Source organism: Rousettus aegyptiacus, unplaced genomic scaffold (assembly GCF_014176215.1).
Source record: "Rousettus aegyptiacus isolate mRouAeg1 unplaced genomic scaffold, mRouAeg1.p scaffold_m13_p_2, whole genome shotgun sequence".
NCBI classification, from domain to species: domain Eukaryota; kingdom Metazoa; phylum Chordata; class Mammalia; order Chiroptera; family Pteropodidae; genus Rousettus; species Rousettus aegyptiacus.
The window spans coordinates 174040930-174058628 of record NW_023416295.1 but is presented as its reverse complement, the minus strand read 5'-3'; the positions used below and the strand labels follow the sequence as shown (position 1 = coordinate 174058628).

Genomic DNA, 17699 nt, shown 5'->3' with positions numbered 1-17699 from the left:
TTCTCTTCTGGAATGTTCTCGGGGCTGGAAAACTATTTCCTCTTTCAATACCACAGTCACCTCAGACCTTCCACAGCTCTGATTCCGGCCGCCTGAAGTCACACGCGACGGCTCTACGACGATGAGAAGGCACTCGATGCTGCATTGATGCTGAAGTACACTTAAAACGGGTGGAAACGGTGGACCGTAGAGTACGTACGTTTTGCCACAATTAAAAAGAAAAAGGGGCCCGTCTCCCAACACTTTTCGGTCTGGAAGTCAGCCCCTCAGCAGCAGGGCGCCCTAACCCCACCCTCCAGAACAAGCCTCACACACAGCCACCCTGTCCTCCCGAAACCCTCCGACGAACACGTAGACTGTCGACACCCCCTCTGCCTCGCTCCCCTAAAAACATTCCCAAGGTCCCCATGGGTCACCCAGGCCAGAGCCCAATTTCAGCGATTATCGGTACTATATAATAAGTTACAAAGTGTCTAATCAGCCAAGAGCTTGCAGAGGCAGAAAAGAGAATGAGGAAAACGGGATTTTTCACAAAAAAAAAAAATGAGGTGTGTATGGCAAAGCAGGTGTACGCACAAGACCCTGGACTCCTGGGTCCCGTTTCCTGGGCCGACGTCACGGAAGGACAGAAGGCCAGCGAGGTCTCTGCTGGTCGAGCTGCCTGCGATGCTTATAATCTGCAGCCAAGGAACGAAAGACTCCACCGTTTCCCGCACGCGGAGAGCCATGCAGCTGGGCTTCAGGGCATGGGCGGGCCACGCAGGTGAGTCCTTCAGGTGAGCCCATAACTGCTCCGCGAAAGCCCCCAGAGCTGCCACGCAGGTCATCGCTCACCTGGACATGGGGCAGCGCACGCCAGAGCCACCGGCGGGAGGGATGGAGCCGGAGGTGAGAAAGAAATGCTTCCAGGCGGCCCTGCTGCCCGATTTCAACATCAGAGATGGGGGACGGAGAGAGGGCAGGGCGGCTCGAAGCAGCGAAACTGGGTCACGCGAGAACAGAGCGAGCTCCACTCTGGCCTTGAACGTCAACGATAACACTAAACAGGGCCCAGGACTTTGTGACCTTTACAAATAGAAATGGTCTCCCCGCCCCGCCCAGGCTCTGGCTCAAGGGCGCCTGCCAAAGGGGCTTGCGATGCACAAAGTCTTGAAGAAAAGGAGGCCCCCCCTAGCTGGGGGCGGGGTGCAGGGGTGCAGGCAGACCCCAGGGCCAGCCGCCAGCAGTCACGAGCCCGAGCCTGTGGTCACGGAGCCCAGGGTTCAGATCGCACTCTGGCACAGGCCGGTGTGTGGCCGGGAGCAAGTCCCTTCGCCTCGCTAAGCCTCGGCTTCTCCGTCTCTAACAGGCGGGGGGCAGCATGAACCTCCAGGGCGGTTCTGAGGCATAAGTGAGATGAGGGCACTCAGCTCCTGGTGCGGAGCACAAGCTCTGTGCAGGGGAGGGCTCCGGGCTGAGGAATGAGTGATGAAGAGGAGAGGAAGGTCCCTCATCCCAGAGAGAACCCCGGAAAGCTTCCCGGAGGAGGCAGCAATCGCATGCCACCTTCGAAGATGCCAAGAATTCAGAAAAGGGGCTTTGAGACTCTGTGCAAAGCATGCGGGTGACGGCTCCGAGCTGAGCTTCCACAAGCCCGAGGTGGGAGCCGCGTCGCTTCTGAGCCACAGGGGGGGTCTCGGGACTCTGCTTCCTCTCACAGGCTGGCTCCTCTGAGGGGCACTCGGCTGAGGAGCTGGCAGCCTAAATCTGGTTGTTGTCTTCGGAGGGTCGGTGGTGACTGGAGGGAGGGGCCCCTCTGGAACCAGACGCTTCCCCCAGGACCCCACTCTGCCCGCTCAGTGGCTTCCCATTAATCCCAGAATGCATCTGCCGTTTCAAGCACTGGTCTATTTGCCAGAAAGGGAAACACTTCAAAGACGCCAAACCCCACTGTGCTGAGTCCCAGAAGAAGATCAGGCGTCCGGGGTGCGTGACAGGCAGGGGCGCTCCGAGGGACTGGGGCTCGGCGTCCCGTGGCCGGGGACTCACGTGTCTGCCGTTGCTCCGAGACAGAGGCCTCGTCCCCACTAAACCCCGGTGGCCGACCACAAGGGCGCCGAAGCCAACACAGTCCCGCCGAGCCAGAGTCCGCCTCCCAGCGGTGACACACTGTGGCCAGAGGCCGCACAGTGGACACGGGGCTGGGGGAGGCCAGGGGCCTCAGAGAGGGCGAGCCGAGGGACAGCGTTCGACTGGACGGGTGCCCCTCTGGGGACGGCCACGCCTCGCTCAGCCCTGGGCGGCAGAGCCGGATGTGCAGGCCACAGCCGCCAGATCTGAGGAGCTTTTCAAATGAAGCTGAAAAGTTGGGGTTTAGTGTGGAACCTCCCAGTTCGTCGATGTGAGCAGACAATCCCGATTCCGTGGGCCAGCCGAGCGTGGCCGGTTTGCAACCTCAGGTCATGGTAAACGTCTAACCCGGGTTCTTGCCTGTTAGCGGAAAGAAGGGAGAGGACCACTCCCATGCCCTGAGCACCCACTGTGTGCTGTTCATTCATCTCGTCTCCTGACCAGTCTGCGAGGGAGTGGCTGGGTCCCGGCCGGGCTGGTGTCTGGGAGAGGTGAAGGCACCTGACACACACAAACCAGGGAGCCCTGGAACCAGACTGCACCGGGGTCTACCTGCACGTGTGCTTCACTGTCCCCAGCTCCATCCTACTCCACCTCCAAGCCTCAGCTTACTGGCTGCTTCCTCCAGGAAGCCCTCCAGGGTGCTCCACATCCCCTCCAGACTCCTCTCTGTCCAGCTTGAGTCACACCGCCCTGTGACTACTTTTTCCTGGACCAGCTGCCCACACCAGTGCTACCTCGGCTCCTGCACACAGTGGGTCTTTAAGCAACATGAAGAGCGGCACGGCCAAGGGCCGAGGGCCCTGGAACCGGGCTGCCCGTTTCAGATTCCAGCTGGGCCGCCGACGAGCTGGGCGGCCCTGGGATAGCTACCCAGTTGCGCTGTGCCTCAGTTTCCACCTGTGACATGGGGCCTGACGCACCTCGAAGGGAGATGAGGGGTAAACGAGGTGCGCACTCAGGACGGCCCCCGGCACGCAGCACGCGCTGGATAAATGCCCGCTTTCGGCCTTGGTGCGATGTGTGGACGCGCGGGTTACGAGGCCGCTCTCTCTCCGCCCCTCCGCCCGCAGGCCGGCCAGGTGAAAAGAAAAGAAACCAGCTCTCACTGCTGGAATCTCGAGCACACAAAGCGGCAGGAAGAGGCTGCAAAACTAAAACCTGGCCGCCTGAAAGCGCCTCCTCCATCGGAGGTGACATTTACGCCCCGGGCCAGACGCGAGGGTTCCGGCTTTGACGTTTTGTTTCTCAGCTCTTTCTTTGTGCGGGTTTCATTTTTTTTTTTTTAACTTATTTATACCCAGGCTTTTTTTTTTTTTTTTTAAAGGCTTTCAGGCGGCCTTTTCCCCCCCTCCTTTTGACATTATTAGAAAAACGCAACTTTGAAAGCAGGCTGGCTGACGGAAGCACGAACCTGAACACAAAGGCTTCTCGGCCGCGGAGGGGGAATCGCGACGCACCCCCTCCCCCCGCGAAGATGGGGTGCAGGGCGCTCACAGTGGGGCTCCCCTGTCGGACATTCGGAGAGGATGCAAAGCCCTTGTGGGGGATGAGCCACGTCCCTTGGGGAATGAAGCTGTGACAACTCCGTTTTCTGACCTTTTTCTAAGTGTGCGGTCTCGACACAGCGGCGAGGCTTTGCCGCCTCCTGGGGGCTTGCGCACCACACAGCCATGTCCTGGTTTTCACAGAGGAGGAAAGATCAGGGCAGAATTTTCAGCGGCCGGTCTGAACCAGAATCAAAAAGGAAATGCCGACAAAAACAGAGTTCTTCCCCCGTCCGCACCTAGAAGAACTCAGAAACGGACCGAGAGCCGCCCTGATTTTGGACACTTGGCCGGCCGTTTTCAAGATAGAGCCTCCTCTAGTTACGACGAGTCCTCCTCAGAGGAACCGAGTGGTCCTCAGAGTCGGCGGGGAAAACAGGCGTTACCCCTGTGAGCTCGCCACCCCCAGGCCCTTCCCGGGCGGGGGAGAGGCCGTCGGGGACCCACTTTCCTGCGTTTCCGTAGGAACCCCACAAAATCGCTCTTCAGTGAGGCTTCCAGGGCCTCTGCCAAGGGAGAGCTTTCTATGAATTCCCCAGCTTCCATCTGCGTGCAGAGGGGTTGTTTCTTTGCGAAGTTGTCCTTTATCGGAATAATGAAATTCGTCGGCCATGAAGGTCTTAGCAGAGCAGTTCTTCTAAAAATAATTCAAACTGTGCTTCGTGTGACGACCTCACAGCTCTGTGGTGTTTACGTAAGGCCCAACCGAGATCTAAACGCGAACACTGACACCCACAGACTCGAAGGGGGGCGGGCGGCAGGGGGGGGGGCGGCGGGGCACTGTAGGACAGCCCTTTCTGACATCAAAGATAAGCTGATCCAAACCAGCCACCGATCGCAATTCAAAGAGGTGAGCTTCTTCTGGCGGGTCACTGTGTAAAGGCCTTGAAACATGAGGCCCGGCCCTCCCCCGAGGATACGGACTCCAGGTTCCCCCTCCGCGATTCTCAGGATTATGGCGGGTGCACGACAGCCACCCGCCCAGCGTGAAGGCGGCGGGGACCCACAGCCCCAGAGAGAGCAGCCGCCCTCCCCGCCCCGGCTGTGGGCAAAGAGTGAAATCACTTTCAGCGATCCGTGTAAGCAGAACATGAAAGCAAAAGCCTCTTAACCTTGGAAGAGGGCCGTCTGTACGGGGGCCTGGGCTCGGGCCGTGTCGCGCAGTGCGCGGGCCCACCGTCCGTGGCGAGCTGGGTCCGTGGATGTTCGGTGAACTCGCTGTGAGTTCCCAGGGCGGGGCGAGTTTCTGAACTGCGCTGACCAGACCAGAGGCATGAGAAGGCACCGGGACCGCAGCCCAGACCTTGACAGGGTCCCGCAGCCCGAACACCTGATTTATGGGGTTTGCTTTCCCGGGGCGCGAGGTCCCGATCCATCTCTCAAGACAAAATAAGTTTAGAGGCTAAAATAAATGGGAGAGCGTTTCAGCGAGGCAGAATGTAAACCAGGCCCACAGCCTCACTGCCCCTGCAGCGAGAGTTCAGGGCCCGGGTCGGTCAGCCCAAGGCCAGCAGGGGGCTCCCCGCGCTCGGAGCACCCGGTGCAGGCGGCAGACGCGGGGAGGGACGCGTCCTGGCCACCCGCCGAGCACCAGGCCCCGAGAAGGCTTCTGAGGAACCAAAGGACAATTAAGTGCAGGCCGTATTGAGAGCATAGAGCTTTAAAAGCATGTTTCAAAACAATACAGTATGATGTTTATGTAAAAAATACAATCGGAAAACTCGAAACTGCGTATTTCTAGTGGTACGCGCCTAAATTCATAGACAAGGGAAGGAAAGGGTGCTCTCCGAAGTAAGGGGCACGTCACTCCCGGAAGGGATGAGTGACAGGAGGAAAGGGGAAACTGAGGCGGGGGGGCTTTGCCACGATTGTGTTCAAATGTTACTTGCGAATAAAAATAAAAAAAGGACGGACGACAAGCAGATGCTCTGACAGGGCGCGGACGGCGGGGGCCACGGCGGTGGCAGCTGGTTCTACCGTGAAGGAGATGAGAGGAGACAGGAGGTCGGACAGCCTGCCCGAGCGGGGGCTGTCTCCGCCGCCGGCCAGGGTCGGCTTCCAAAGGCAGAGCAGCAGGGCCCGGAACCCGGGCCGCCCGCGGCTGTGCGGCGTCCCGTGCTCGGGGCACGGCACCTGTCTCAGGTGATCCCAGGACGTGCAGAGCTGCCCGGGGTTGCCTGGGATAGGTGTGCGGGGGGAGCCGAGGGGCCTTCGCCCTCAGGGAACCCCGCACTGGAGACCTGCCCTGAGACAACACCGAATGACCGCACGTCGCCTGGACCTCCGTCATCTGCCCCCCACCCCCCCAATCGCCGGCCAAAGCCTTCCCAGGAGCCTCTGCTAACCCTTCGCCCTCCTCCTCCTGAGCACACAGCCCAGGCTCCCCGACTCCGATGTGCTCGGACCCCTGGGCTGATGGGCGCCTCTGGATCCAGCAGGTCTGAGCAAGGCCCAAGACACGGTGCCACCAGCCAGCCCCCGGGTGCTGCCACTGGTCCGTGGACCCCGCCTGGAGCAGCACCCACTGAAAAGTCATGACCGCGCCCTGCCCGCTCCCAAACCCAAACTGGTGAGCGACTCTTAATGACGAGCACGGGGCCGCGTTCCAGAAGCTTCCTACCTGGCCAGCACCTGCGCAGCCTCAGTCTCCAGGGAGGAGGAGAGCTCACTGGCCACCCCTCCCACACGCCGCCGGGCTCGGCTTCTGCTGTGGACGAGGCCTCTAGACGACTGACTCACACCCGAGCTGGCCCAGCTGGTCAGGCACAGATCCGACCCACCCCAGGCCCACAGAACCCCAGAACTTCTTCAGCGCCCCGCTTTCGGTAAGACTACAGACCACTTCCCCTCACATGGGGACAACCCAGAATTACATGCTTCCTCCGTGAATTGAATGCAGAGCTGTCTGTCTCGGCGGCAACAGTGAAGGGGTTCGCGCGCCACCCTGGCTTCTCCCCAAACCCTCTGCTTCTAAGGGCTGGTTCCCACGCCCCTGCAAGAGGGTTCAGACTGCCAAAATGGCCGTGGGAGGCCGGGGAGGCTCGGGATGCTGAGGGCGGCACTGCCGGCCTCAGGGGACCCCACAGGCAGTCTAGGGGGAGAGAGAGACGGCAGGAGGGAGCCCCGTGAAACCCCGCAAGTGATAACCCAGTTCGGGCCCCAACACGTGTGAGCGTGCAGAACACAGAGGCTGCGACCGAGGTGCTGGACTTAGGTCCACCCCGCACCCACCCTGCCCCCCGCACTCCCCCGCAGATCCTGAATCTCGCATCCTGTCCCTGGGGTGGCCCCGGGGCGGGGGTTGGTCCTCTGAGCAGGGCGGCCACCCTAGCCTCCCACCGGCCCTGCCTTGGCCTCTCCCCATCCCAACCCCGCCCCCCTTTCTGCAGGCGACCTTCGGGGACCCCCTTGGAGGGAACCAGCCCCTCGGGCCACCATTCCAGCCCAGGGCTGTGCCGATGGGCATGCTGTACTCCCCACACCACAGCCACCAGGCCAGAGGGGGCCTCAGCCCAGGTAGAGTCAACCGCTACGAGGAGATTCTACCAGGAGAGCGGAATGAGACACGCGCCCTTTCCCACGGCCGTGACCCAGAGAGGATGCAGGTGGAAGCTTCCTCACCGCCTCAGCGCCACGCAGAACCTGGCCGTGACGGCGGCGGGGCGGCGGAGCCGAGGGAACACGGCTCGGCGAAGCTGTCTGCGTGCCGGATCAAGCCTCACCTGAGCGAGCACCTCTGGAACTTCCTGTCAAACGTGCCCATGGACGCCGCTGTGTTTTCAGTTGGGTGTTCCGCCATTCGCAACGTGGGTCCTTCCAACACACAACGCTGGCCACCTCGCTCCCCAGCGGAGGGCACCCCATGGCTCCCTCGGGCTCCAGGGCAAAATCCAAACCCCTCCGCACGCCCGCCCTCTGGGTGGGACTAGGGCCCTCCTCTGGGCGCCCCGAGCATGCGACAGCTACAAACCCTTGTCTCCCAGGGGGTGCGCCTACCTCCCTGTCCCCCGAGCAATGCGGACGGGCCAGTGGCTATTCATAAGCTCGCGCCCTGCACAAACCCTGGCACGTGACGAGCATTCGACAAACACCCGTGGAATGAATGAACGAACGAGCAAACGACTGTGAGTGTGGTACACGGGCAGCCGCCTAGGGAGTTTAGGTAAGAGACGTCAAGTCACAGGAACCGGGGGCAGACGATGCCTGCTGAGCATTCCACCTCCGGCCACGGAACGGGCTTGCGTCAGCCTGGCAGTCGTGAGTCGCCGAGGACCCAGTCACCACGACGTGGCCGTGCAGAATGGGGGGACTCCAGAGACAGGCTTCTGCTCTGCGGTTAGGGACTTAGTGGGACAAGCTGCGCCCGGAGCGGCGCTCGCAAAGCCCGTCTGTCGGGGCGCGCGCTCAGCCAGCCACCTGCCACAGGCGGAGCGTCACGGTGATCCACCCGTTTCTGGGAAAACCAGGCCTCCGAATGCCAAAAAAGTTGCTCAAGTTCAAACACAGAAACGCTAGCTCTCAGAAGCCGACGTCAACCGGATCAGGCCTTTGTCCCCCTTTGCCCTGGGTGATCAGAAAAAAGGTGAGAAACAGAAAAACGAATTGTCCCTGGGAAAAACAGGAAGAAAGGCTTCCAGGTGGATGTTAAATGTCACGTTTACCATCTAAACCACCCGGAGAGCAGAAACCAGGGCATGGGAGGGGCCCGGGCTTCTCACTCACAAAGGATGACGGACCCGTTAGGGACGAGTGCCGGTTTCACTGGTTTTCCAGACAGAAAACAAGTGGGTCAGCTTATCCAAGCCATCTCCCCGAGTGCCGCAGGTAGAATCCTCAGGGCCGAGAAGGCGGCGAGGCCCGCGGACGGCCTGGGCGTCTGCGCCAGGACGTGGGGGTCCAGGTTCCCGGTCCTCCCCACTCCCAGACACCTCCCGGTGCGTCAGCACAGAGGCCCAGGAGGCCTCTTCCCTGCCCACGGACTGTCCCCACCCTCCGCTGCCCCCCGGAACAAAGTCTGAACCCCTCCCCGTGGCACCTGCCCCCGCCCTCCACTGAAGCCTTTGCTCAGGCTGCGCCCACTCCAGGAGTGACGGATTCTGCACTGTGCCGGGGAGCCCAACATGCCACTGCAAACGCCCCCTCTTCCACGGCCCTGCCCGGAAGTCATCCGTCACTCTTCCAGAACCCCCAGGCCCAGGGTCCGAGCAGACGCCCACAGAATGGTGGAGAGGCTGGAGGCTCTGGGGGTCCGTCGCAGGAGGACCGCGCCGGTGGGTGCAGCCTTTGCTCCTTCCGTGGGGGGATAACCACCGGACCTGATCCTAAGGTTGCCACGACAACTAATTTAACAAGGTGATGTGCATGGAGCAGTCAATGCGGGGTCTCCCTTCTCCTTCCCAGGCCACCATCGGCACCTGAGCTGGGTGACCAGGAGCACTCAGTGTCACACAGAGTTGTCCGCTCCACAAGTCGGCCCAGTGGACCACACAAGGCAGCCAGGTCTGGCCGTGAACTCACAGACAGCCCAGCCATCCTGAGTTCGTGATCTAGGGATTGTGCGGATGGCTCACTGCTGGATGATAAATTTCTAGAAGGCAGAGGTCAAGTTCCATCACCCCTGAGCCTCAGGAGAGGACCCAACACACAGAGGAGACCCCACAAATGTGTCCTCGCCTGAACAGAACCAAATCCTGAACGCAACCAAATCCTGAACGCAACCAAATCCCGACTGCCTCAGTTATCTGCCAGCACTGAGGGCTAGAACGGCCACAGCCCATAACTGTTCAGATGACCCCAGAGGCCATGTACCCCCAGGTCACCAATTCGCAGAGAATCCAGTCATTGAAACATCCACTTCACTGCAAACCAGGCATGAGCTAATTGCAAAGATCCTGAATTTACTGCTCAGACGGCACCGCGAACATCTTTCCACGGTCACTGAGCTTTTAGAACAGACACTCACGAGACCAATTATAACAGAACCCCAACTCCACATAAAGCATCAGGATGGCTACTGGGCAGTACCAGCAACACCGTCCGGCCCCCACGCCAGTTCTGAAGACTCCAAAGGGCCTCCCAAAGTCCGCCAGCAATGAGCCAGGGCCAGGCCCCACCCACAGTGACAGGGGACCAGGAGAAGGAGGCCAGAGAGCCCGCGGGAGGCTCGGAAGCATTGCACAAGTGACTCGAGGGAAATTAAAATGCAGCCACACGCCAGAGGCGAAGGCCAGCGGGGCAGGCCCCCTCAGGCCGCGTGCCCGTCTGGACAGGGGAGACAGTGCAGGCTTCCCCAGGGACCCCGGGAACCGCCGGGAACTGCCGGGAACCGCCATTGTCCAGCGCCTGTTCTCCTGAAGTTCTCTGGCACGTGTCCCATTAGCCCCGCCCCTGTGATGGACAGCTGGGCCCGTATCCCACAAGCCAGCCTCCCCGACCCTCAAAAGAGCCATCCTGTTCTGCATCCCGTTTTCTCGGCCCACCTTAGCTCCACGGCCTGGCAAACACCCCTGACCCTGGCCAAATCTGCCCGAATCTGATGGCAGATCCCTGGACATGAATGCTGCTTCCTTGACTTGGGGATGGTACCTTCGTTGCATTTCTACCCATCAGCGGTGCTGGTGTTTGGTGAGGACTTGAAAGAAAAACTCAAAAGAAGCCTGAATTATCCAAAAAGTGTTTGGTGGCCGTGCTCAGGGCCCCTCGGGGCCGAGCTGTGGGGTGTGCCCCGCCCAGGAGGGAGGTAAGGAAATCCGCCGCTGGTTTCCAGCAGGGGACGAGCCCAGGGAGGTTAACACGCTGGGAGAGAACTTAATAGAGGAAACAGAACTGTCGGTGGATAGAAGTGGGTGAAGCGGGTTCCACAGGCCCCTGTGCTGCGAAACTTGTCTTAATTAATCCGATCGATAATGCCCTGTCTACCCAGGGAAGTCCAAAGTGCGCTCTGCTGAGAAGATAAGAAGATTAAATCATTCCGGCATTCTAAAAAATAAATAAACAAAAGACTCTCCTTGCACCTGCCACAGAAACGCTCAGCTGGGAGAGGCCTGAGAGGAGGGATGCGGGAAACGCCGGAAGGGCAGCGCCCTCTAGTGGCCGTCGCCACCCGCACAGGCGAGGCCGGACACACGCGCAGAGGTTTCCAGCGGGTCAGGCCTGCGGGGCAGGCGGACACCTTCCAGAAGCAGGTGGCTTTTGGGCGGGCGACTCCGACGCTGGTGGCTCTGTTGCCACCTGACATACTTAAGGGGCCAGGGTGGCATGTGCGCTGGCCCGCCCGGGCACAGGCGGCTCCACGCATCCTGAGCAGACGCAGCCCTGGAGGCAACAAAGGCGAAGGGCCTGCTGGAGCCCGGGAGGGCGGGGCGCGCAGGGGGCAGGGGGGGCGGGGCAGGGGGCAGGGGGCGGGACCCAGGACTGGGGGCGGGGTCCACGGCTGGGGGGCGGGGCCCTGGAGCCCTCAGAGGAGCGACCGGGAGCCTGGCGCTGTGCAGAGTTTCTCTCCCTGCCACCCCAAACAAGGTCGGGGTCCGTGGCGCCCCTCGCGCGCACACCGTTTCTGGCGTCATCACCGTGCGTGTGCGTTGCACGTGCGTGCGTGTGCACATGTGTGCACGTGTGTGTGTGCGCGCGCGTGCACGTGCACATGTGTTCCAGGCACGCATGGCCCCAGGGCCTGGGGGGTGGGGGCTCAGTGGTTGCCAGGGGTCTTCTCTTCCCTTGGCCTCCCACTCCCGGGGTGACGGGTCCTGCGGACACACTCCCCGGAGGCGGCCTCCTCCTAGCTCGGTCGGCCTCAGCCGGGGACGATGCAGCCCTCCGGGGCGTGCGTGCCAGTGTCTGGAGACAGCTGTGGTCGTCACCCCTGGAGGCAGAAGCTGCTCCTGGCACCTGGTGTGCAGAGACCAAGGATGCTGCTCAACAGCCTACTGCACCCAGGGCATCCCCACCTCAGAGAGTGACCCGGTCAAGACGTGGGCAGGGCCGAGGTGCGGAGCCCACGTTGGAGCGGGCCTGGGAGTCCCAGCAGCTGGACAGGCGGGGGGTCCCCGCCATGCGGCCCCCGCAGGCATCCAGCACCTTCTCTCCGGTCAGAATCTCTCCGGGGTCAGAGCCTTAGTTCCTCATCTCACAGGGTCGTTGGGCGGCTTAACCCCACCCAGACTGTCCTGTGCTCTGCAAACCATAAGCGCTAACCAGTGTACAGTGTGGGCATCCCAGCCTACAGGACCAAGGCGGGCAGTGCCCGGCCTCCAGACCCTTCGGGATAAAGGCTCCTGCCTGCCGCCCCCCAGCCCCTGCCTGCAGTCTGCATGGGGCCCACAGGGCGGGTCTCCTCGGCACAGAGGCACAGACTGGGCCCCTCGGTGCCCCTGCCTTCCCACCCAGTGTGGACATGAGGCAGGGCCTGAGGGCAGAAGTGACTCTGCGGCACATCTAGCCCATCCATCTTGTTATCACGCTGAGTGCCCGGCACGGGGCCAGACTCCAGCCACCCACACAGCCCAGCCGGGCCTGCAGCAGGCAGCGGGGAGGGCACACGGGGAAGGAGACAGTGAGTGATGTTTGACGCTCCCCCACCCATACCCCCCTCCTGCACCGGAGGCAAGGCTCTGGGGGGCGGGGCACGGCTCTCCCCTGCAGGCCAGAATCGGCCTGCCCTGAGCCTCGCTCCCTGTGGCCTCCCTGTGGCAGCAAGCAGCTCAGCCTCTTGCCTGAAGCCCTGGCCTCCCACCTCTGGTTGCCCTGGCAACCGCACCCCTCCTCCCCAAGGAAGCCAGTGGGCTCCAGCACGGTGCGTGCTCAGGACACTGGTGACAGCTGGGGTCCAGGCAGGGACAGCCGGACCAGCCAAGTGTGCAGCCGACGTCCTACGCAGCCAGACAGCTGCTGCTCGGAGGCGCCGCGGACCAGAGCCCACGGTCACAGTGCCGAGGGACCGTCTTCTGTCAGCTTTGCTCGCCCAGACAACGGGATGAACTGTGCGGCTCAGAACTTCGGGGTTTACTCCAACACAGCCGGGCTTCCTTCTCCCCCTCAATGGGAGCCTCGTGCTGGCCTTAGGGGACCGACCCCTGCTGACGCTCCTTCCAAGACGCCCACCTCGAAGTCCCCTGGGTGGCTGGCACAGCGCTCCGCTTCCCCCCTGCCCTGAAGCTGCCACGCTCTGGTATTATTTTGTGTTTAAACAACTGTCTGTTTCCAGCTCGAACAGACACCCCCTTTGTCCGTACCCTAGGAGCCCAGCACAGGGTCCGGCACACCGTAGGCCCTCAACAGGTGTCAGCTGAATGAGTGAAATGCGCCTATAACCAACCATGCCTCCTTCCTGGTCACGGATTTGATAAGAGGACATGTGCGTGACATGGCCAACCCCGGGACCTAAGGGACGGAGGAGGCCCTCAGCAAACACTCAGCAAATAAGCTCTGCGGGCCTACTGCGTGCAAGCCAGTCGCCTGCCTAGCTGGAAGGGAAGGAGGCAGGAGAGCACCCCGCAGCCTGCTTCCTCCTTCGAGGGAGAGGCTCCCCCCACCCCGACCTCCTCCACACCTTCTGTAAGCACTGGTTGCATCTGTTCCAGTGTACCCCAAATTCGAAAGGCCTGTCCTGCCCCCTCAGCCACACGGGAACGTCTGCGTTTGGAGACGATGACTGCAGGGCCTCTTTTCACGTCTGGGGTCCCTTCGTTTGTAGTTGGCGTTGGAGAGATGTAAGAGTCCGGGCTGGGGGCGTAAGGGTGGCGGCGGGAATTCACGCTGAACTTTCGATCCCCTCCACTTAATGAAAGAAGGCTGGCTCTGCACACACAGTTCATCGCACGGCCATGGTGCGATTCGCCTCAGTACGCGTCGGCTCGTTCGCCCGTCCCACAGGCACCTACCTGGTGGACGTCCACTAACCTCAGGCGTCCCATGGCCGGGGTGAGGACTCAGACACACGCCCGGCCCCCAGGGCCTCGGCATCCAGGGGACAAACAACAGCGAAACATGAGAATGCTGAGGACCTCAGAGCAAATGGGTAGCAACCCCGGCGGGCTTCCTGGAGGAGGCGCCATCGGAGCTGGGTCTTCGAGGAACCTGGCCTTCGGGGAGGAGGGAGAGAGTCCCGGACCTCCGCCCCCATGTTCCCAGCGGGTAGGAGAGGCATGAACTCTCACTCTGGGTCACTGCCGCAGGAGGGAGGCGAAGAAGCCGATCGGAAAGCTGCTGGCTCTGCATTCTTGCATTCCCTTACCTCATCCCTCTCCACGCCCAGCGTGAAAGCCCCTCGCCTGACAGGGCGCACTGAGAGGTGGCCCGCAGGGTGGGGTCGGAGTACCAGACGGAGCCGGAGAGGAAGGAAGCCCCGCCCACATCCTCCGACATGAGCTCACTCAGGCTCCCACAGCCAGCCGAGACAGCTGGGGCAGGGGGCCGGCCACACACCCGGGAACGGAGGCTTCGCATGCAGGTGGCTTGCCCGAGGAGAGGCAGCTAATGGTGACAGTCAGACTGGAACCAAGTCGACCCAATGACAAAGCCCTCTCCACGAAGAACAAACACAGGGAGTCACGGACATTTAAGAAATCGCAGAAAGTCCTTGCAGTCTCAGACCCCCGTAGGCAGTAAAGGGGCCATAGGGGAGGAAGGAGGGGGAGGCAGACAGGGCCAGCAGCCGGCAGTGACCCCGAAGCGGCAGCGGCGGCAGCTCCCCGGCGCTCCGGGGTTGCGAGCTGTGGGCCAGGCGTGGGGGCCGCGGGGGCCTCCCTGCAGTGAGTGGCCACCTCGCTTGTCGTCATTTCACCGATAAGAAAAATACAGCTCAAGGAAGTTAAGGAAAGTACCCCGGACCCCACGACGAGTGAGCCGTGGAGCTAGGACTGTTCCCTACCTGCCCTGCTGTCTGAGCATCCACAATAAACGCACACTCACTCACTCGGGCCCGGTCATAACCTCTGCGCCCCCGTACGCCGCGGACGTCAAGCCTGCAAGGCGGCGGCAAACACACTGGTGATGACAGCTCTTCCGGAAAAGGCCTCCAGGAGCGAGGGCAGAGTGGGCGGCTGGGCCACGGGCCACGGCGGGACAGGCGGCCACGGAGCCGCGATCGGCAAGGTGCTCTCACCTCAGATCCCCGAGCTTTCCGAGCCCGGGGACTCCTTTTCTAAAGGAAAATTGAACAGCCTTTCAGAGAAAACACGTCGGCCATGGCTTTTGAATTCGCTCTCCAACAGCAGTAGGTGGATGAGCCTGTATACTCTGGCCCCCATCGACGCTTCCCCGGGTGGGTCCCGCGGACACGGGTCTGGTATGAATGAAGCCACCGTCGAGGAAGCGAAGGACAGACGGGGGCGGCAGGGCAAAACGAACGTCCTTTTCTGCGGGACTTCTCAGAGCCTTCACTGTGCTCTGGTACCTTGTGCTTCTCCCAGGAGAGGGGGAGAGAAAGCAGACATCCGGCCCCTCGGTCAGAAAGGGCGAGAGGAAGAAAGTCCGTCCCAGCCCCGCGCGGGCGGGCGGGCGGACGGCCAGGGTCCCACCCTCGGAGCCGCCAGGCCCGTTCATCGCCGCCCCCTCCCTGCGCTGCCCAGGAAGGACCTCCCGGCCTGGCTCAGGTACTTTCTGCTTGTTATCACGAGGTCCCTGAAAAGCTGCCTCCGAGAGGAGCTAAGAGCCTCCTGCATTCTGCTGCCTTAAGCCCTTCCTTCGACTGCTGACTCCCCTCCAGAAATGTTCCCACACACCTGCCAAACGCCTGCTGGCAAGGCTGGGCATGATCACAGACAGAAAGATCACAACCATCGCGCATTCGGACGACCCTCATCTCACTCAGTCCCCCGGCAGGGCCCCAGGAGACCAGAGGCAGAGAGCTCCGACGGACCCCCTGCATCCTGTTCCCATGTGCTGTGCAACCCTGGGCAGCTTGGTTAGCCTCTCTGGGCTCCCGCTTACTCAACTGTAAAATAAGTCGTGATGAGGACGGCACCAGACGGAGCACGCCAGGAGTCCGGGACGGTCCCTGGGGCTCGCACACGTCACCTGAACCGTTGTCCCAACTTCACGGGCGGGAAAACCGGGCCTCAGGGCGACTGCTAACCACCATCATCACACTGATAATGGCAACGCTCTGTCCACGCCGACAGCAACGAGAAGAGCCAGATGCTGGCCAAGAACGGCCGGCGAAAAGGGAAAGACAGGACCGAAAGGTGAAAGAGAGACCATCGTATCAGACAGACAAGACACTCCTAAAAGAACCTCAATTGCAACTGGATCCTGAACATGTTCCAAACACCAACCTTTTGGGCCCAAAGGCCCGCATGACCCCCTGGAGTGATGGACACGTCCCAACATGCTTCACTTCACACAGCAGGTGGCCCCTCACCCCACCGTCCTCACACCCACGTCCTCGCCATCTTCGAACGGCCGGCCAGGGTTTAAAGAGCCGGCCCCCATAAAAGCCCCCCTAACGCAGGGAAGGGCGAGGGTGGGCCCAGGGCTCGCTCCTGCTGGAAACGACAAGAGAACGGCCGCACTCACTGGAGAGGAGGGTGCGGCCGGCGGAGGTGTCAGAAGCGCAGACAGGGCGAGGCCGGGGACCGGACGGGGACCGGGGGACATGCGCGGGGCTCATATATGCACGCGAGCAGGGACGCGACCGTGACTTGCAGCTGGAGGACAAGGCCCCTCTAGGGACACTCTGAGGCAGACCACAAAGGAGCCGGCCGCCGGGAGAGCCCGGCTGTGTTCTGCGATAAGACCCCGCTGACCACAAAGTATTATTTCTATCTTCGCCGCCAACGGCTTCACAGGCAAACTGCTCCCCAGGAAAGCAAACCCACAGACCTAAAGAAGGGATCGTCCACGCCTGGGCTGCGACTTAGACCTGTTTGTGGGGCTCAGTGGAAACGGGCAGACTTGGGCCTCTGATGAGCCTGACCTCGGCCGGGCCTGGACGCAGGGCCCCGGGCCAGGGCGGACGGGAGGGTCCACGAGGTGGCGCAGGCCCTGTTCTCCGTCCCGGCCCTGAATGGACCTCACATAACAAACAGGAGGCCTGCAGCACCCCATGCTGTGAGCCCGGGTCCCCGACTAAGACCTGGCCCTCCACAGGCAGGGTGCGAGGAAGAAGCCATGGGACACGGCCGACCTGCTCCCCACAAAAGTTCTCGGTGGACCACCCTGCCCCAGACACAAGTATCAGCAGCATGGGACCCCCTCCCGGCACCCCGGCACCCCCATCCCCCCCACGCGATGGGGTGCAAACCAGGGGTCACGCAGAGTCCAGACCGGACCTGCGGCAGCAAGCACGAGTCACCGAAGGCCGTGGGGCCCCACAGCTGACCCTGGCCTAACTTTGCTCACATTCAGGTAACCCGAAGAAGCCTGGTAAGGGCCGAATTACGTCCCCAACCCCCAAATCCACATGTTTAAGAATGTGACTGTATCTTAAAAAAGTCTTTTTTTTTTTTTTAGGTGAGGCAGCCCTTGGTTGACCTCACAGATTGCAAGGACCTTGTCAGCTTACATTCCTTATATTTTTATTTTTTACACCTACAGCACCTGGTCTTCCTAGGTGGTCTCCCATCCAAGTACTAACCAGGCCCGACCCTGCTTAGCTTCCGAGATCAGATGGGATCAGACTTGTTCAGGGTAGCATGGCCGTAGACTGAAAAAAAAAAGTCTTTAAAGAGACGAGAAAGGTTGTATAAGGCCATCTGGTTGGCCCTAACCCAACGTGGCTCATGTCCTTGTGAGAAGAGGAGGTTACGACACAGACGCCTTGAGGGAAGACCATGTAAGGACCTGGGAGAGGACCCACCGGCAAGAGACAAACCAGCCCTGTAGGCGCCTTGATTTGGACTTCGGGCCCCCAGAATTGGAGTGATTTCTCCAGAACATTCCTGCTATTTGGGCCGCCCAGTCCGTGGCAGCCCCAGCAGACGAAAACTGCCCCAGAGCCCAAGGCCAGGGCAGCAGGAGGCTGCGGGTGCTGGAGGGGACGCTTCTCAGTCAGAGCAGAGCGAGGACGTCCTGCGGGCACTCAGAAACGACGGCCCTGGCCGGCCG

At 61.4% G+C, this 17699-nt stretch overlaps 1 protein-coding gene and 1 non-coding gene across 4 annotated transcripts in view; both read right to left on the bottom strand.

Moving 5' to 3' along the window:
• The window catches only part of PARVB (parvin beta), a 79797-nt gene that overhangs the window by 37033 nt on the left and 25065 nt on the right, over positions 1-17699 (bottom strand). The window contains exon 1 of one of the 3 annotated variants that reach the window (XM_036237634.1): positions 16170-16297. The exons of 1 other annotated variant lie outside the window; for it this stretch is intronic. In XM_036237634.1, the coding sequence (XP_036093527.1) occupies positions 16170-16263 (94 nt within the window). In that variant the 5' untranslated portion in view covers positions 16264-16297. Of the gene's footprint in view, positions 1-15928; positions 16124-16169; positions 16298-17699 lie in introns of those variants that run through there. One more of the 3 variants, XM_036237635.1, reaches the window with a different exon arrangement.
• On the bottom strand, positions 17181-17299 carry LOC118614877. Its single transcript, XR_004956154.1, has one exon. It is a non-coding gene; the product is annotated as a 5S ribosomal RNA (ribosomal RNA).